Genomic DNA, 21,610 nt, shown 5'->3' with positions numbered 1-21,610 from the left:
ACTTATAATGGAAATGAATGGGGCCAGTCTGGAAATACTGACTGTTTTAATACAGTCACAAGACAATAATAATGTGTATTAACACAATTTTTGTGTCAGATTGTTCACGCTTTCTGTGTAATTTTACAGTGTCGTAGCTATTACAACATAACTTCTAAACCCTAAAATGACATTGATGAACAACTTCACATAATACACAAGTTTTATCAGAGAAATCCATGTTTTATAAGTTTCATATTTCTGCTTTTAAATCCTCTAAATATTAGCCCCACCATAACCTTGACTTTAGCTTTGTTTTCTGTTGTTGTTTTTTTATACTAAAGACCCGAATCAAAATGAATTAGCCAGTATTCAACCAGGATTATTCCTTTAATAGACAAACTGAGTGAGCAACGCCTTTGAACAGAAAAATCAGTGGATTTATGTTGTGTTGAATTACAACAGATGTCTTATATAACGGTTATGCTGGTTATCATGGGATTCATGCAAAGCCTCTGCGTAAGCGTACAGATCAAATATCTCTTCTTTCTTGTCAGATGGCTTGTCATAGACTTTAAGATGAGACTTTTAGCTTCGTCTGTGTGTATCTCTCCCCCTCTCTCATTCTTTACTCTTTCATTCTCTCCGTTTGTTTGCTCTGGTTGTTTTTCTCTATTGGTTAAAACTTTAATTTATTTGAATATGGAATTCAAACACAAATATCTCTGTGTACAGTATTTTCAGCGCTGTGAGTTTTTGGGTAACCTTTTCAAAAACAAGGCACAAGTACATTTACAAAGTGACTGTAGTAAAAAACAAAATAAGCAATGTAGGGCACATACTGCAAATAAAACAAACGGTATACCTGGAGGAGGTTTTGAAATCGAAATCTCAAGTTGACATGAATTAATGTAAAAGCAAAATGTTTGGTCATAGCATTATAATAAATTGTAACATATTCTTTTAAATAAATTGATTTATTGACCCAAAGCTGACCTTTTGGTGGTGAGATACAGCTTTTCTGAACCAGTGACGGACAATATCAGAGGTGCAGGGGAATAATCAAGTACATGAAAAAGATGTGGGGACGAGGTGCCAACGCAGGAATAATTTAGCAGCCGCATAAATTGTGAATGGGATTAGTAACATTAGTGTTGCTCTCTGTGGGTCATGTCACTGACCTTCACCCCAATGATTTTATCAGGCATTTAACAATTAAAGAACAAATGGGGCCTGAAACACAAGACGGCTTGTGTCACTTCAGCAGCAGCGTGAGCGTAGGCCTAGTACAGGTTCTACTGCCTTTGCCAGCTGAGGAAGTTCAACCTGCCACTGAAGCTGCTGATACGGGTCTATTAAGTAGTCACAGAATCTGTCATGTACACCTTTAGAACTGTCTGGTTAGGTTTGCTCACCAAATCAGACAAAACAAGTCTGGACATATACCTCCAGAGCAGGGGCTTTTTAATCTTTTAGATGCCATGAACTGCCAAATATGATTAAACTCCTGCAATCCCTAGGGATGCTCATCAAATTTTAAAGGCAGCTACATATTTTCATGTAACACATTCAATTAATACTGTTTAGAAAAGTATATTTTAAATAGCCTATGTGTAAAATATTTGTAAAACATTGTTACATTGTTTTTTATACTCACTATAGTTATATCAAATTTTATTTAAAACAAAAAAAAATATTTTTTATCTAAATTTGTGTACTGTTTTAATCATTTTTATTTAATTTAATCAAACGTTTGTTTGTTTATTTAGTTATTTAATCTAGGCTAATTTATTTATTTGAATCAATTTTGAATGTCTTTATATATGTAGCTAGTTGGTTGGTTTGATCTTATTTTAATAATTACTATTATATTTGTTTTTACACTGCTTTTCTCTACATTTGTCCACGGACCCCCTAGCACTTCCTTGCGGCCCTCCAGTTTGAAAAACTCCTGCTTCCAGAGTGAGGAAAAGGGCAGTAAAATCAGACAAATTAATATTATTATTTATATTATAATATCATATTATATTATTTCTCGTCGACGTTGGGAATACTGCTAGGTAGAAACCATAACGAGCGCTATTTACATAAAAAGCATTATACAAATAGCTATTTAATTTCATTAATAACCGAACGTGTTTTCAGGATCACATTGCAGGTTCTTGCGAAATCCTACGTCATCAGAGAGCGTCAAAAACACCGTCGCAGCTACGCGCCACATTTCATTGTCATTCACCAGCGTTGTGTTTTCAATCTGCATGTGGCCTCTTGCAGGGACGTTGCAGAATTGTTTACGTCGTCTGCGCATGTAAGTATATTTACTCCTTCTAACTTACATAGCTGTATGTTTTTTATGATATCAATGCGTTTCCGGAACTAGATTGTCCTGGAGGGATCGAGATGCTTCAAAGCTTCTCCGATCGCTGTTTGCCGTTGGCTGTCGCATTAAATCGCGTATCCATTGAGTCTTTCCGCCCTAGTTACCTCTAATTTTATGTTGTTGCATGCTTGCAATTAAATTAAAGACTAGAAAATTATTAATAGCGGGTTGTATTTGCTTTCTTACCCAGGCAGCGATGTTTTCATTTAAACCGAACATCAACCTCCGATGTCCTTGTAATTAGTTGTCGGTTTTCAGAACTTGAAGGGCTTGTTGAAACTGGACCAAAACGATTATTTTGGGGTTAGTTTAAAAAAAGAGATGTTTTTGTTGAGCAAGAACAAAAATAATATCATGGTATTACCATAACATTAAACCGTAGTACCACAATGCTCTTAAAATGTACTAATGTATTTATCTCTGCGGTTAATTACTAAATACAATTTTAAAAATCAAACTATTCTAATAGAGATTCCGGAAAATAACAACAAAAAAATACCTTAATATTATTAATACAATCACTTTACACTGTTACCACCACAATACTCCTGTATGAAGACATTTTAATTAAAAATGTGGGTTATATTAGTAGTATTACACACAATAAATGCAGTGACGCAAAATAATAATAAAAGGATAGCAGTAATATTAATGATAGATTAACATGAATTTTAAAGTTACACATCTACTCTTGAATATGGCGATGAAAGCAGTTGTTGTCATTTTGTCTATGTTGCTCTGTAGTCTAATGCCCTGGGCTACAACTTCGCGTGACTGAGTGAATTGGATAAACTGGGTTATTAAGCGCCTCCTGGAGACATTTGTCCCGTACATGATCTGTATTCTTTCGGACTTTTTCTTTTAGAGAAGAGAAGTCGAGGCACGGGCACCCTCCGCGCTCCCGAGCTTCTGAAGATGTTTTGGCACCTCAGGCTTCGGCTGGAGGTTATAAACTGCAGTGCAGTTTCATGTCGGTCACAGTACTGTAACCTCATGTATTATGCATCTGAGAGGGTCGCAGGTGGAGGTTTGCTTTCCGTCTGCTGGCTGGTGAAATCTGAAACGAAACCAATAGTTCAACGGCTATGATAAAATGAGTAGTGCGATGCAGTATTAATATGTCGCACTGTTAACTGATATGCAGTAATATGAATACAGTCGTCCCGCACGAGTTGTTTCACAGTTTATTTACCTAGGAATGATTTCTTGGTATTTATATGTTTTTAGATACGTTTTGCTCCATTGGGATGTAGTTATAACTCAAATGGTGTAATTACATTTGTCAAACTGTACAATAGGCCTATTGGTGAAACTTTCAAGCGCTTCCGACTAATGGCGCCCCCTGCTGTCATTTGGAGAAATTAGTGAATTTGCAGACATTAGTTTTGAGAGCTTGGAGAAGAATAGAAAACGAAACCTAAAGAGATCTGTGCCTAGTTCGCAACATCCCGCGTGCTTTCTATTTTCTTTTATATCTGATTTATATCTGTATTTTTCCAGCACACTTTCCAAAAGTGTAGACAAGTCTCGGGATCATCTCGTGTTGTGGAGTTTGTGGATCTAAACCATTTGCAAAGGCAAACCGCGGAAAACGCTGAAGTGCAATCCGTCTATTTCATTTTCATTTTTCATGCGGAACAGTGTTTAGTCACTGCACGAGTCTGGGCCTTATCTAGTTCATCTGTGTCAAGTTCATCTGTTTTTTGCCTTCAGTTGTTTTGTGGTATGTATAATTTTTTGGGTTCGTCTGAATGGATTTTTACTCGTGTAGGTTATATTCTTTCTTGTTGTAAAAGTGACTGAACCATTACAGTAGAATCTGTGCTAGAACTAGGAGTTAGTGCTTCATTTTAAAGAAAGCTTTAGATAAAAGAGTGTTGTAATAATATATCAGAGAATAGTTAAAATTGTGAGTTACAGAATCCAGACCACTTTGCGAAGTCATGGGAATGTACACTGTACAAAAACAAACAAACAAACAAACAAAAAAACTTAAAAAAAAAAAAATCCTGGCAGCTGTGGTTGCCAGAATAATTCTGTAAATTTTACACAAAACTGTAATTTACCAACAAGAAAGATGCAATTTTAACCAGTAAAACCAACAACACACACAGACAAAGCTACTAAAATCTGTTTTGTACTGACAACCATCATAATGCAGGTGGTAAAAGAGGAAGCCACATGAAGAATCATGAATAAGTTCATCACAAATAGCCTTTCCACAAACTGAATGATACTTTAGGGCTGGGCGATGTATCGAATGCTTTTGTCACGCGCATTTCTTCAGTAAAGCCGGTTCCCTGATTACCGCTAAATCGCCATAGAGCCGTAGATCACTGATAAGACACGCAATATCGCGTTCAATATCGACGGCGATACATATCGATATTGAACGCGATATTGCGTGTCTTATCAGTGATCTACGGCTCGGTCTATTGAATGCCGCTTCATTTGAAAGCCGGTGATGGCTATTTAGCGGTAATCAGGGAACCGGCTTTACTGAAGAAATGCGCGTGACAAAAGCATTCGATACATCGCCCAGCCCTAACTAGTGTATAGAAGGTGCACAAAGTCATTCATGCAAACACAAAACACCATCATGGTAACACATGTGACACTAAAATGATGCAATGAACAATCATTAACCAACAAAAGATGTAACATAAAACCCAAATGTGCATAACCGATAACTAAAACTATTAAGAAACACAATTATTTAAACAAAATACAAATGTAAAATGTCACACAGGGAATTCTGGGAATGTCAGTTTTCAGTTTTTTCACTGTAAATTATAATTTGATTTGCCTTTTTTATTTCTAAAAAAATGTACCTTTAACATTATTTTACTGTAAAAAAAATACATGGAATGTCCGGTTACATTTTTCCCCTGTATATAGTACAGGAACTTGCTGTTTACCTACTAACATTTTTTTTTTTTTTTTTTTTTTTTTTTTTCCTTCTGTAGCATTTTTACAATATTTTACAGTAAAAATTACAATAATTTTTTACAGACATCCTGTATAAGTCATTTGTGTCCAGCATATGCAGTTGCTTTATTTGAATGCAATCTCTATAAAATATTTTTAAACTTATAATGAAAATGTGGAAATTCATTGGTTAAAAGGTTAAATTTAACCGTTAAATGTAACGCTTCCTATTTTTTGGATCATAGTCATTTTCTAATATTTTCAATTTAAATAAATGATTAATAACCTATCTATCTCAGCTCTCAGTTTTAAAATAGACATGTGCCGATATTTGGTAATAGGATATATCACGATAATGAATATGCACAATGTTGTTATCGTGGACACGTCAAAATACCGTGAATAATTATTTATTATGAATTATTAATTTTTATAATACATTTTAAGGGTACTTTACTCATCAACCGTATAAGATGCACAACACCGCTGTATGCTGCATCAAAGGGACATGCACACAGATGTAAACAAGCCCAACGTGCACGAGAAGCATATGGCTGAAGGAGTGAAGCAGACGCGCTGAAAGTGCACGTTCACTCTCTGACAGCAGAGGGCGCTGATGGAACAGCAGAAATGCTGCGGTTACCCCGGAAATCCAGTAAACAAAGCTGCTGTCCTAACTGTATTTAAACTTTTTTTTTTTTTTTTTAATTCGAAATGGTGTTCATTACAGCACTTAATACTTAAAGACGTAATAGGCTATTTATTTTCAAACTTAAATATTTTTATATTTTAATCTGGACTGCAACATGCCCTAATGATTGAAAATGTTCTGATTATTTGTTACTGTTCAGTAACACTTACTCCCAGTTTCACAGACAAGGCTTAAGCTAGTCCTAGACTAAAATGCATGTTTGAGCTGTTTTAACGGAAAGCAACTTGTACTGACATATCTCAAAATATGTCAGTGCCATTGTTTTGTCTAAAGATGCAGATCAGAACAGTTTTTTTATTTCTAGTGTACAATTTTAAATGCTACTGAAATATCCTAATTGAACTAAGGCTTAATCCTGGCTAAGCCCTGTCTGTGAAACCGGGCCTTAGTGAGATAAGGCTTCATTAGTTAACATGTTAATTCATTATTACGAAACTGACAATGAAAAGTACTTAAAAAGCATTTATTAGTCTTAATGTTAATTTCTTAGTTAATGTTTAATAACATCACTAAAATCAAAAGTTTTAACTATTATTTATTATTTGGACCTGAGCTAAAACTAACAATGATCAGTTGTATTAACTAACATTAACAAAATATAATACCTTCTGTAATAAATGTAGCTATTGCTCATTCTTAATCTTAGTTAATGCATTAACTAACGTTAAATAATGAAACCTTATTGTAAAGTGATACCTGTTGATCTTTATAATTCTTTTGCACTTTAATCTGTTTGAAACATTTTACTTTATAATTTTTATGAGTTCTTTTTGTTATAAGAAAAAGAGTACTTGACCTTAAACCTGTTATACTATGACAACACTTTTTTTTGAAACTTATTTCAATATCGTGATAATACAGTAAACCGTGATAAAAGCTTCAGCAATTATTGCAGCATGAAAGTTTGATACAGTCATGCCTAGTTTGAAGACATTAATTTATTTAAATGGCTAATTGGCTAAGCGTTCTACCCTTCTAACAGGCTTTTTCCAATCTAAACCATTTGTTATTTGGTACTGTACTTTTTGTTTCTGTTTTTGTTTTTTTTCCTAGCGTGAACAAGTGGTGACGACATGGTATTCTTTAAAATACCTTGGAGTGCCATAGTACCGTGGTACTTAGTACCTGGATATATCTAAAAATAACATGGAATTACAATCTTGTCCCATCTCTATACTATGTTACCTCAGTATATTTTGTAAGGTATGGCCACTAAAATGCCAGATTTGTATTGGTGATGTCAAAACATTAAAGTTACAAGTGTAACTTCAGCAAGCACATGGAAAGTGATTGAGCAGAATCACTTTCCATCTCACTTAAGTTTATTTATAGAGTGAGCTATTATGTCTGAAGTTAAATGTGAAGCTGGACGAAGGTGCTGAATTATCTCTTGTCCATGCTAGTGTTTGATAGGAGGCTGTAAGTTTAGGCATGTAATTGTTTTTTTTTTTGTTTTTTTTGTTTTTTAATATTCATTTTCATTGTACACTGGAATGTAACAAAAAGTAACATGCAAAAAGTATGTGGTTAGAAATGTAGCTCTGACATTCAGTTTTTTTTGCTTTGCGTCTCATGTAATGTGTGATAACTGATAACCTTTATTTTTCTGAGCTTTTGTTTCCTGAATCCATAAAAGAATTTGCTGGCTAAATATGGTCTATTGATTTGCTGTATTGTGAGGACTGTAGAGTCTTAATAAGCAACTTATTTTAAACACTCACAGCAATTCACACCAGACCTACACTATGCTGTAGAGTACTGCATTTTGTAAACAAGTGTTAGGTTCACTGACTTTTTTTTTCTGTCTTCCAATGTTTTACCAGTCTCTTAAAACAGCTTTACTCATCATTGTGCTTTAGCTACTATAGTTGCTCACATTGGCAGAGAATGTCATTGAAAGTGCTTTCCTCTAATACCCATGACCACTTTCCCTCACCATAAAGATCTGCAAATTACTCGCTAAGCCAGAAATAAATTGATTGTTTCACAATAAGCATGAATAATTAATCTGTGAGCCTTTTACCAAGTGTTCAAATTACAGTCTGCTGTGTTGCCAAGAAATGTGCCGACAGAATTTGTGTGTCTGCGCAGTGACCTGCATTCACTTTGCATTCTTTAATGGATTTTTCTGTTGTTCTCTGTCTCTCTGCAGAAGCAGTGCACAGATTAAGCCTTTGCTATCGTTGTGAAATTACATCCAGACAGCTGAGTCTCATCCTAACACATCCAACAAGCCCAACGCTACTCCCTCCTCGCCCCCGACCCCTGCGCTATGAGCAGTGGTAGAGGAGGGTTTAACAAAGATTGTCAGCGATCCTACCTCCCTCCCCAACAGGGAAAACCTCAGTTTCATTCCTACACAACCACTGGTCGTACACGGGGCCCTTGTGTCCCAAGCCCCGGCTCTGTATCTGGCAGCTATCCGCACCCTTCTCTTTACTCCTCTTACCCGGGTGCTCCTGGCGTACCTCCGCGTGGTCGTCCTTTTCCCCCTAGTCCCTCTGAACCACCCCTGTGGGCACCCCCCCAGCACAGCAGTGATCAGATCTCTGACACAAATGGTGTAAGCTTCCGACAATATCAGGTGCAGTTCCTCAGGGGGCAGAGTGCACACGCTCCGCAGTTCAAAGCACCTCAACAGCGAGGGTCCCAAACCTCCAGCCAAGGGGAAGAGGTCTCAACTGGGCCTCTACATTACCAGACAGGTTATCGCGACTTCAAAAGAAGCGGTAACAGTTTTGGAAGAAGAGACTGCTACGGCAGAGGCCGAGGAAACTGGCAAAGGGAGCATAACTTTGGACCTAAGAAAAAGTCAGGGTGGAATTACCCTCAACAGAAGGGACAGTATTATCCGAATCAACACACTAAGCATTACTGGAATACACAGGTTGATGATGTGTCTTCTGGCCTTCATAGTCTGAGTTTAGGTGACCGAATAACAAGGGTAGACGACTCTGACACTTTGTCTTGCAGTAGCATTGCAAGCAAGGTTTCCAGTTCTCCCGACTCGGTCAGAGAGTCTCTTTATTTGACCCCTGAGATCCAGCAACAGGTCTTTGCTTTTTTGAAGTCACTCGGGCCAGACGAGACCATTCACGCAAGGGCCTTGGGCAGAAAGCTGAATCTCCCCAAGACGATTGTTAATAAGGCTTTATATGCCCTCTTAAGGACAAACCAAGCAGTGAAGCAAGGTGAGATTCCTCCTCTGTGGAGACTCTGTAAGGAAGAGGACGGTGAGCCCATCAAAGGGAGAGACCAATCACAGTCTTCAAAGGATTTGGAGAAAGAGCCAGGTCAGAGTTCATTCATAAACCAAGAGACTAGAGAGCATCCCACCAGCACCCGCGCTCCCTCTGCATCTCAGATCCTCTTTGAGGCTGACGGCAGTATCAGTGACCAATCGGAGGATTCTGAAGGTGACGATACCTGTGAAACGTTGTTTCCTGTCCAGGATCAACAGATTCTTTTACCTGCAGTGCAGTTGGAAACCTCGTCAACAATGGCCGAGTCTAAAGATAGCAAAGAGAAGATTCTACAGTACCTCTACGAAGTGGGTACGGGTAATGCGCTTGTGATCGCCAAGAACCTTGGTCTCCGCAGTGCCAAGCAGGTTAATCCCACCCTCTATGCCATGGAGAAACAAGGTGATGTAAGACGCAACACCGAAGTTACTCCACCTACCTGGGGACTTAGTGCACACCGGCAGGAAAAGATGGACCGCCAACGAAAAGCTGCGACTGCAAAACAGGATGTGAACAGTGCTGAGATGTTGAACTTGGCAGCTGAAGGGATTGCAGACGTAGCTTCGGTCAAGTTGGAAGCAGATGATGAATTTGATTTTGAAGCAGTTCCAATGGAAGGGGGTGAAAATCCATTGGTGGACATGTTGGACAACAACAACATTTTTGGTAACACAGAGCTTGATATGCCTGGCCTTGAGCCAATAGCCCCCAAACCCAGTGAGCTTTCCACCTCCACCTACCAACCTCCTCCCCATCAGTTCTCCTACTATCAGGATATGGCCAGTAATGGAGGAGAACGTTTACAGTGGGCATCTGATGATATTCCAGAATTCCTGAACACGATCCGCTCTGAGGTCGCTGTTTCGTTGGCTGCTCCCCCTCCCCCAACCCAAAGCCTGGAGTCAAGCAGATTCCAGAAACTGAAGGAAGCCCGTAGTAAGAACCCAGTTAGTGGACTGATGGAGTTTGCTCAGCATCTTGGACACACTTGTGAATTCCTACTTCTGGACCAGTCTGGACCCTCACATGACCCCCGGTTAGTAGATGAAAAGTTTGTGTTAAGACAGCTGTGATTAATTTAAGAATTTGTGAAACAGCCAATAGTTTTTTGGACATGTTACAGAAAGTAATGTTCTCTTGTTAGTGAGTTTTGGTAAAATGAGATTGCATGATTAAGAATTAGACACAAATTGTGTTTACATGGATTTATAGCTTGAGGTTTTTCCCTCCCCTTTTTGTCTCCAGGTTCCGGATGCAGGTCATGTTAGATGGCCGCAGGTTTCCACCAGCTGAGGGTTCAAACAAAAAAGTGGCCAAAAAAGATGCTGCAGCCACAACCCTGAGGATTCTTTGGAGGGAGATGAAGGGAGCAGGTGGAGATGAAGAGGAAGAACCGAGCATTGAGGGAGCTGAGTCAACTACTGACCTGGCAGAAGATATGCCAGTATGCTTGTTTTCTGTTTCTGTGTCAAAGTTGCATGAAACCTGATAATTTAGTCTCCCATAGATAATCTCTTTGATGTCTTATTTTACCTTTCATTAACTTTATAATTTATGTATGTTTATAAAATATATTTGTTGTGTATAAAATATAATATAAATATTTTATTTAAATATAATATTAATTTAGTTTAATATAAAATGTTTTTGTTTATTTATTTATTTTCTCTCTCTCTTTCAAATAATTTCTAAAGAGTGGTACAGATACTCCGCCCCAGGCTCTGTCTCGGTCTCTACCTGGAGGAAAGAATCCTGTTTCTGTCCTGATGGAGCACAGTCAGCGCAGTGGGAATGCCATCCAGTTTATCAAGACAGGACAGGAAGGGCCTCCCCATGATCCACGGTAAAATACATCCCACAGTAAAGGGCTTTAAGTTACACCCCTTTAAACCTGCTACAGAAAGTTACATGATTTTTGTCCTGATGTCTCTATTTTCCAGGCTCTTCTGTCCCCTTGTTGTCCTCACATTCTCCACATTCCTCTGTAATATCTCCTCTCATTCTTGCGATTCCTCAACTCTCCTTTTTTTATTTCTGTATTTTTTTTATTTATTTTTTTTTATTTTATTTATTATTTTTTTTACTATGACATGAAGTCCAAGTATGGTAACCCATACTCAGAATTTGTCTTGTCCATTTAATCCATCCTAGTTAGTGCACACACATTAGGAGTAGTGAGTAGTGAACGCACACACACCATTTTGCTGCGGTGCCTGGGGAGTGATTGGGGATTATGTGACTTCTTAAGGGCACCTCAGTCAGCTCCTGTGGGTATTGAGAATCAAACCCACAACCTTCGGGTTACCAGTCTGACTCTCTGATTAGGACACGACTGCCCCATACATAGTGAATTTTTTTATTATTATTTTTTAAATGTCTTTTCACCATTTCCCCTTGCTGAGCTTATATGTTGTCATTTTGTTAGGGCTATTCTTATCCCTCTATCTCTTTTTCTGTTCCACTTTTTCTCACTGTATGTATTTCTGTGTCCTTTATTACCTTTGCCCCTACAGTGTGATTTTGCTGGTTGTGAAACACAATGCTTGCCTGCTTTGTCTGATCCTGGCCCGAAATGTTGTTTTATCTGCATTCTCCTGGTTTTTGCTCATCCTCCTTTTACTGATCATCTTCCTTTTACTACTCATCTTACTTTCACTGTTTCCACAAATTGAGTTTGCTTCTTATAGAAGTATTAGATGTGGAAAGAAGCTCTTGTCCATTAGCGTTTAAAGGAATTTGCATTGAAAAAATGAAATCATAATATGGCCTAGTGTGATTTATTAAACGGAATATTTAATAAAATTAATATATAGTCTGCATGTGTGCTTCAGAGTGTTTTCATTGATCTCAGCACTCCACACAAACCCCATGTTAGGAACTGGTCTAAGTCAGATTTGAAATTAAGTGCTTATTGCAAATGAGAAATTCCTGTTGCAATGTAATTTCAGTCTGATTTTATACCTTCTGTCATTTTTACCCTTGATATCTAAGCAGCAGCAATATGAGATGTTAAATGTGTGTTATATCACATTTCAAAACACAATTTGATTTAAAAACAAATTGTGCATCTCTAGAAGTTGTACAAGTGTGAAAGAAAAACCCTCAGGCACACCCTGATTAACAACACAAAACCGATTAGATCAGAGAAACTTCATCTCTGTTGAGGAAAAAAAGCTTTATTTTACTCTAGGACTGAGCAGTAAGTTACAGTTCTTTAGATTGTGTTGCTGTATTTTTGCAGATATCGTTCAAGTATAATATCTTGATGAAGTTGGTGAATGTAGTTTCTCTTCATTTCTTGTTTAACTTATTTAATGAGAAATCTTAGTATGGGTTTGGTTCAGGACAGCCTACACAAACATTTATATATAATTCTGTCATGTGCCAGTGGATATTCATGGCCTTTAGCAAAAGAGCGACTCTAATTACTGGCCTTGATGTAAATGTAGCGCTGCCTGCCAAATTAGCCTGGTTACTAGACAATTTTTTGGCTCTAGTAGGCAAAAGCATGATTTGACAGCATGCTTGTCTGCATAATTGCATATTTTTGTTTCCCTATCATTCTCAGTTTCAGTGTGCTTTATTGGTGTAACAAATATCGGTACATTTGAATAGCTGAAGTAGAGGTAGTTTGTTGTAGATGGGTCATAAGATTATTAATGTTTTTGAAAGAAGTCTTTTGCTCATGCTCATGACCAATTCTGTTCTGTGCGATTTTGTAAAAACTGATTCAGAGCTTAGTGGAATAGAACTGCCTAAATAGATTTGAAAATACAATGTCCACTGTGACTGATTTGTGTCTTTCACTTCTTTCTCCCACAATCTTTCTTGTTTTTTCTTACTTCCTGTGTCAGGTTTATGTTCCGTGTAAAGGTTGGGGACCGTCTCTTCCAAGAAGCCTCAGCACCCAGTAAGAAAGCAGCGAAGCAGCTGGCAGCAGAAGAGGCCGTGAAAGAGCTAATGGGAGATGGACTACTACATCTTAACAAGGTAAAGAGAGGTTTGGAGACAGTACAAGAAGAAAAAGAAGACCGTTTGAAAGATGGAAAGAAAAAGAGAAATTTGTATGCTGGTAGACTAAACACAATCTTTCTCTTCTAGCCTCCAGGTACTTTCCATTCTCTGGGCGACAATGAGTCTCAGCCAGCGATCCCTGCATGCCCCTCGCTACCCCCACTGACGGCATCTGAGCTCCAGGCAGCCCATGAAGCAGGTGTGGGTGACCTCATCAACCACCTGAACAACAACGCAGTGTCCGGCCTCCTCGAGTACGCCCGTGCTCGGGGCTTTGCTGCTGAAATCCGCCTGGTGGGCCAGTCCGGACTCTCACATGAGCCCAAGTAAACTTGCGCTCTTACTTGGTCACGTTTTCGTGATCTTTATGTCTTTATTACAGAATCGGCAGGATTCTCATCATTGTGTCTGTCTCCCGTCTGCTCTGTCACACAATAAAAAGATCAGGTCACACAATTTTATCTCGCTTTTTTACAGGTTTACATACCAGGCTAAATTGGGAGGGCGGTGGTTTCCTGCAGTGTGTGCTAGTAATAAGAAGCAGGGGAAGCAGGAGGCAGCGGACGCTGCTCTACGAGTGCTCATCGGAGAAGCAGAGAAAGCAGCGCGTACTGGAGAGCTCACGCCAGAGGTATTAAACACAGAAACTTTAATAAAAGTTCATAATAAAATTAGCAGTAACTTTTAACTATGCATTAACTTATCATTAACAAAGTACCATTAAATATTGAGGTGTCATAATATTTGAAAGCAGTACAAAATTAACTTTTTGGGGGTTTTTTTTCTACATGTGTCCCTACATTTGAAAAACTTTCTAGGTAAACTTCTGATGCTAAATTGTTAAAAACGACAACAACAAAAAAACTATTAATAGAATAATATTAAATAGAACTCTTAAATTAAAACTATTTTTTTTTTTTGCAATTATTATTAATTTATAAATGTATAAACAAAAGGTTATATAAAAATATAAATATTCAAATAAATTATATTTTTATTATATAGGAAACCAAGATTAGTGATCAGTTGTACATTATTTCCCTGTACAACTGTCATTATTCAGAAGCATTTGACTGGTGAATGCTGTATTTGACCAATCAAAATCTTAGAGAGATGTGTAATATAACTTTGTATATAGTAATAGTAGTAATATAGTTTTTGTATGTTTCAGTTGCCGGTATCAGGCAGTACGATGCATGATCAGATCGCCATGCTAAGCCATCAGCGCTTTAATGCACTCACAGCACGCATCCAGCACAGCCTTTTGGGTAGGAAGATTCTTGCTACCATCGTTATGAGAAATGGATCAGATACTCTTGGAACAGTTGTCAGCCTTGGGACAGGTACATAGACTTGAACACAGACAGAGCCAACATGATGCGTGCACTGTAATTAGAGATGTGCTGTAATTGTTGTCTTACGCCTGTAGGAAACCGCTGTGTTAAGGGAGAGGAGCTTAGTCTTCGAGGGGACACCGTTAATGACTGCCACGCAGAAATCATCTCCAGGAGAGGCTTTATCCGGTATCAGCTTGCAGCAGAACTTTCTCTCCCTCACTGTCAATCCCATAATTCGTTTTTCTTCTCATTCTACAGCTTTTTCTGTCTCATTCTTCAAGATGAAGGAGTCTTATTTCACAGCAGCTCATAAATATATTGACTTTATATTTGGTGTTCTGAAGATGTTATTGTGAGACAGACAGAGCGTCTGCTCATATGCCTGCTGTCTTTCTCTTTCTTTCTCAATAAAACATTTAAAAAAAATATATTAAAAGATTAATATTTAAAATAGCCATTTATTCTCATGGCAATAAATGCATATATTAATTAATAATAAATTAAATTATATGTTTAAATATAGGATTTTATATATATATATATATATATATATATATATATATATATATATATATATATATATATATATGTATATATATATATATATGTATGTATGTATGTATGTATGTATGTGTATATATATATATATATATATATATATATATATATATTAGTGATAGTATTAGTTATATATTTTTATATTAGTTTTATATATAGTTAATATTTTAAAAATAAATAATTTTATATATGTAACTTTTTTTTTGCACAGTTAACAGTTTAATCTTTTTTTTTTTTTTTTTTAAGTTATACAAATGCACAAAAAGGCACCATCCTTTAACTATTGCACAAATTTGTTTAATTTTTATCAGCCCTAGTTTTAAAATAATAAACTATGTATGAACAAAACTCACTTGTTTGTAAAATCTGTATGGCTCAGGTTTTTGTACGGTCAGCTGATGAAGCATTGGGAAAGCCCTGGTGATGAGAGTATTTTTGAGGTTGCAGACGATGGTAAGCTGAAGATCAAATCTGACATCACCTTTCATCTCTATATTAGGTGAGACATGCACTTCCTCTTATTCAAGCTAGTTTTAGAACTAATATTCATCCGCAAACATGGATAACACTGCTTTCATGTGCCTTTTTCTTTGTCTCAAAGCACTGCTCCATGTGGCGATGGCGCTCTGTTCGATAAGTCTTGCAGCGAGGCCGCTGAAGAAAATTTGTCTGGACACATGCCTCTCTTCGAGAACGTAAAACAGGGCAAGCTCAGAACCAAGGTGGAGAATGGTAAGATACAGAGAAAGAACTGTAAATAACGTCATCAATGGGGTAAAAAAAACAATATACAAACACAGATTTTCAGATTAGTCAAGATCTGAATGATTTGATATTTATACTTAAAAATTCAAAGATCAATCTTTTAATCTGTGCCTTAATGCAGAAACTCCTGAAAAAAACATTTCTATTAGTGTCAGCTGTCACATGCTGTCTTAGTTTCTACTTGAAATTCTTGATCTTAAAGGGTTAGTTCACCCAAAAATGAAAATTCTGTCATTAAGTGCTCACCATCATGTTGTTCCACACCCGTTAGACCGTTTTATCTTTGGAACACAAAGTAAGATATTTTTGATGAAATCCAAGAGCTCTCTGACCCCTCCATAGACAGCAATTTAATTACCATGTTCAAGGCCCAGAAAGGTAGTAAAGACATTGTTAAAATAGTCCATGTGACTACAGTAGTTCAACCTTAATTTTACGAAGTGATGGGAATACATTTTGTGTGCAAATACAAAACAAAAATAATGACTCTGACAAATGTCTTTTCTGAGGTAAAAGTAACATTACGTGACATTGTTTACAAGCTGTTTTTTTCCCCAATTTTCTTTCCGTGGTTGAAACACTGACTGATTTACATGTGACCTTCCCATGGTTATTTTGTGCTGTAATTAGTACTAAAGCAGAAGATATGAGCAGTTCACATGCACTTCGCTTGAACTGAAGCGCTACAGTGATCTGTCACGCCACATTTTAAGAGCACCAAAACCGTATTTATTGGTTGAATTTTATAAAAAATTTTATAAAGCTGAGACTTTTTCATCTCAGAAGTAACCAAGCTTATTGAGATTTATTGGATGGGAGGCACGCTACGTTTGGTTCATTCATCAGCTGAAAACAGCGTAGGCTGAAAGATCGATTCTTGGGATTTAAGAATCGATATCGGTTCTTCAAATTGAGTTTTTTTTTTTTTTTTTTTTTTTTTTACAGTCTTACTGTAATCAGAGAGGAGAAGAGATGTCGTTGGAAAGGGGAGTTATTTTGATTAAAAATTGAAGGCATATGAATTTTAAAAAAATTATAATATTACAACATTCCATTAAAAAACAAGAATTGTCAGTTTTGATTTCATGGTCTTTAAATGGCTAACTACTATATGCACATGCTGTGGCATAATTCCAGGACCTCAGGTACACAACTCTAGTGCGCTAACTGTCGGATTAAACAAGATGCACTCAGCAGTGTTTGTCGTGCCATCTGCTCTCTGTTACCTCGCCAAAGAGGTTCTCTATAGCCACGTGAACATGGCCTTTTGCCAGGCAAAACAGCCATTGTCTAGTGGGATAGAAGAAAAGCAATTACAAGGCAAAAGCGGTTGGCAGGTAAGCGGAAGTATGTCTGTGAATTCAACTTGACAAGTCGGCACATGATGTTGGCAGTTATGCTTGGTTAGCTGTTGTGCCAACCCTGACACTGCTGTCAAGGAAGTAAAAAAAAACAGCCTCATGATATATTGTGACAGACATTTTTCTGACAGTCCTGCGATAAGCCAGATTATGCTTCCAGCTAATGCTATTTGTCTGGTTAGCTAGTTTTCAAGAGCTACCGTAAACAGTGTTAGTCTTCTCTTTTGGTCCTCTACTGTACACTCTATTTACATGTCTGTCACTTCATACATTCTCTCATATTATTGAATTAACTAAGATTCCCAACCTTTTCCTTTTTCTGTTCTCATTAACCTTACTTTTTTTTAGGTGAAGGCACTATCCCAGTGGAGTCCAGTGATATTGTGCCCACCTGGGATGGCATTCAGCATGGTGAGCGCCTGAGGACCATGAGCTGCAGTGACAAGATCCTGCGCTGGAATGTGCTTGGCCTACAGGGGGCGCTCCTTAGCCACTTCATCCACCCCGTTTATTTGAGCTCCATCACTCTTGGTAAACACTGCTACCATGCTTTGAGTAATGATATCCAGTGTTTTCAAGTTTGTGTGTTTATTTAGTTTTATTTACAATGAAGGCTTTACATTGGAAGTCCTAAAGGTATTTAATTGAAACTGATTGAAAAATTAATAATAATAATAATAATAATAAATTATATTAAATTGTGATTAATTATATTAAAATTAGCATTTAAAACCCATTATAAAATTTAATAATTAAAAATGTTATAAATTATATTTTTATAAAATTGTAATTTAAAAAAAAAAATAGTAATGAAATTATATAAATGGTTTATTAAATAATATATATATATATATATATATATAACAATTATTTTACAATTCATTATAAAAATTATGTAAATGCTGTTTTATGAAATTATTAAAATGTGTATTTTTAATTAAAAGTAGTAGTAATAGCAAATTATATAAAATTATATATATAAAACATATTTAATTATATATTAAAATTCAAATGTTTGTATTATGTAATTATATTATTATTATTAATATAATATATTATTTATATTATAATTGTTTTATGAAAGTATATTAAATTATAATTTATTGTTATAAATTGTATTATTATTATTATTGTGCATCAAGCTTCATTCATGCATTATTTCTTGATATACGTTTGTTCAGGGTATCTCTACAGCCATGGTCACCTGACTCGAGCTGTATGTTGCCGATTGGCTAGAGACGGTGATGCGTTCAAAAAGAGTTTACCAGCAAACTTTACTCTCAACCACCCTGAGGTACACACACACACACACACACACACACACACACACACACACACACACACACACACACACACACACACACACACACACACACACACACACACACACACACACACACACACAACACAATGCATTTAGTACTATGAAACTTTTGTTTTTACTTGGATTTCGTTCAATTTTTTCTGTATTCTCTGCAGGTGGGACGGGTGAGTGTGTATGACTCCGCACGCCACACAAGTAAGACCAAAGAGTCCAGCGTTAACTGGAGTCAACCAGACCAGCTCACCGTTGAGGTACTGGATGGCACCAAAGGCAAAGTGGACAGGTGAGAGACAGAAGCATCCATCATTGTAAAAAAGAAATCCAGCTTATCTAGCTAATTGAATATTTATCCGAAGCACTTCAAGACCTAGGCACCTGCTTTTGTTCATGATCAATCCTTCTCTTTTCATGCCAGTCCCAAGATGGAGGTATCACGGGTTTCCAAGTCCAATCTGTTCCGTCTCTTCCAAGCTTTGTGCCAGAGTGCGGGCCGAGCCGATCTGCTGGCACTGCCGTCCTATGCCCACGCTAAGATGGCTGCCACTTCATTCCAGGATGCCAAGAGGCTGTTCTTCTTGGCGCTGAACCAACATGGATATGGCGCCTGGATCGGGAAGCCCTTGGAAGAAAAAAGTTTTGAGGGAGAAGCCAGAGGCTCTGAGCTAAGGGGAGGAAGCGGGGACGTCCGTGCTCCGTGTTGCGCAGTTGACCCCAATAGCTGCTCGAGCTCAAACAACAATTTACAGTCTGCAACACAGGGCTTTTAGGGATAGAGAGAGATGAAGAGAGAACAGATTAAGGGATGGATGGAGTGGAAGAGTGGCCGGCAGTAAAAGAGAGAGAGAATTGAGGAGGTACAGAGAGGGAGGAACAGGGTAAGCCTGTGGCTTTGGATTTGAACTTTAACCATCATGACAAAGCAGAAACGGGTGCTGCCATGGCAACAGAGCTGTAAACCCAAGGCAAATTGGACTTGATGAGACATGAAGTAGAATCTTGCCCTTTTTTTTCCTTTTCTTTCTCTCTCTTTTTTTTTTTTTTTTTTTTTTTTTTTTGAAAGCCATTACTACAGGGTTGCGAGGTTTTTTTATTTTTTATTTGCGACCATCACAATACTTTGTTGTGTGACTGCGTAGCCACATAGCTGAAGAATAATTCTGTTTCTTACTTTCTCTCTCGTAGTCTTTTCGATTCAAAACTATACATTTAGGTATTTCTCATTTAATAAAAAGATTTTTAATGACCGCTGATGCTAGTCAGGTACATATTTACTGACATTCACCTCTTTTATCTGAGTTATTGCAAAGGGTCATTTGTGACTGGAGGAGGTTAAAGTGTTCGTTCACTCAAAAATGAAAATTCTCATTTACTTCCCCTCAGTGTTGTTCCAAACCTGAATGACTTTTTCCCTGTAAAAGATAACATAAATATATTTTGTGTTTGTGTTGTTTTTTTATGTACAGTAGAAGTCAGTTGTAACAAAAACATTACCAAATTTCTACAAAATATCTTTTGTGTTCAAAAGAAAGAAATGTTATATAGGTTTGAAATGTCATGAGGGTAAATAACAGAATTTTCATTTTTGGGTGAACTATCACTTTAAGCTGCTCATCATGTACCAATTTGTCATTTACCCACCATTTTTTTTTTTTTTTTAATTCATATAAATGCTCTGTTTGCTTTAAATCTGCGTGGGATAAACTGCTTCTGTATTTACTTAAATTCAATTTTTTTTTTTGCAAGTTCCACATACCAACACTTGACTAGACTGCTTGAAATATATACATAATGTACATACAGATACATATGCACACAGATGTATATATAAGGTCTGTTGAACGAGTTTATACATATGCGTGTGTGTTTATGTATGTGTATATATTGTATGTATATATTTTGTAATGATTCGTAACTTTGAAATCCAATTTATTTTCTATCTTTTAATTTTTAGGATGTAATTTTATATGAGGTGTGTATGTTCTGTTTTGACTATCGTTGATGTGCATTTTGTTATACATGGGAGGGAGGGAGGGGGGGTTTGTGGTAGATAATGCATGCAGCCAAACAGTCTACATTCTGAGTGGTGAAAGCTATAGCGGGTGGTTGAACGGCACAAACCAATCCTATGCGCATTTGTGTGTGTGTACTTTTGTGGATCTGAACTGTTTCTTGAAATATTATTTTACCCTTTATATTGTAAGCTCAAGTCTGCATTGCTTGTTTAATGTGTTCAGACACTGCTAATTGATGAACTGCTTCAAGACTAAAGCAATACTAACATTCTGTTTTCTTCTTCCAGCAAATGTGAATCTGTATGCCTCCAAACATTTGTCATCAAACCATTGAAGTCTACTCCCAGATTCTTTTAAGACAAGTTCTGTTCTATTAAAAAAGTAAAAAAGCATTTTCTTTCCATGAGCTGCAGATTAATGTCTTTACGGTTTGCATTTCACTTAACGCACTCTGGTCATAGTATAACTGTGATGCTCTTTTCCCAGGTGGAAGGTAATATTTAGGTCAGAGTGTTGCATTTTCCTCTAATCAAGGTGAAAAGGTTAAAATTTTTGGTCCCGCTTTATATTAAGTGGCCTTAACTACTATGTACTTGCATTTAAATTAATCATTTGATACAATGCAATTATTGTGTACATACATGTTTTTACATTGTACTTATATTTTAAAAACACCTGCATGTAATTACATCTGTTATTACTTTCTGTAGTTACATTTATAATTACACTGTTGACCCATCCCTTACACCTAACCCCTACTCATACCCCCAAAGCTTTCCCTAACCTTACCCGTACCCCACCTCAATAGCAGCAAAAGTGTTTTGCAATTCAATATGAACCCAATAAGCACATTGTACTTATTTTTTGATGTAAGTACATAGTAGTTAAGACAACCTAATATAAAGTGGGACCAAACTTTTATTTATATAATCTGTATTTACACACCCTGAAATATTAAATATATTTCAGACTGAAATGGATAGCAGAATATATAATTG

The 21,610-nt window shown here is 36.9% G+C and overlaps 1 protein-coding gene across 2 annotated transcripts; it reads left to right on the top strand.

Annotated features, from left to right (window-relative positions):
• The first annotated feature begins 2,170 nt into the window (after positions 1 to 2,170).
• Positions 2,171 to 20,619, top strand: adar (adenosine deaminase RNA specific). Of its 2 annotated transcripts, none has more exons than XM_067409386.1 (15): positions 2,171 to 2,287; positions 8,152 to 10,277; positions 10,487 to 10,685; positions 10,936 to 11,084; positions 13,096 to 13,231; positions 13,343 to 13,581; positions 13,733 to 13,886; positions 14,427 to 14,598; positions 14,685 to 14,778; positions 15,530 to 15,649; positions 15,752 to 15,882; positions 17,625 to 17,807; positions 18,458 to 18,570; positions 18,756 to 18,883; positions 19,016 to 20,619. In XM_067409386.1, exons 2-15 carry the CDS (start codon positions 8,272 to 8,274, stop codon positions 19,365 to 19,367), a joined length of 4,176 nt encoding a protein of 1,391 aa, XP_067265487.1. In that variant the 5' UTR covers positions 2,171 to 2,287; positions 8,152 to 8,271; the 3' UTR covers positions 19,368 to 20,619. The 2 variants fall into 2 exon arrangements, with proteins under 2 accessions (XP_067265487.1, XP_067265496.1); XM_067409395.1 differs by lacking the exon at positions 2,171 to 2,287 and adding an exon at positions 3,776 to 4,082.
• Positions 20,620 to 21,610: the final 991 nt, after the last annotated feature.

Source organism: Chanodichthys erythropterus, chromosome 2, assembly GCF_024489055.1.
Source record: "Chanodichthys erythropterus isolate Z2021 chromosome 2, ASM2448905v1, whole genome shotgun sequence".
NCBI classification, from domain to species: Eukaryota; Metazoa; Chordata; class Actinopteri; order Cypriniformes; family Xenocyprididae; genus Chanodichthys; species Chanodichthys erythropterus.
The sequence above is the reverse complement of the archived record's forward strand: the minus strand, read 5'-3'. Positions and strand labels throughout refer to the sequence as shown.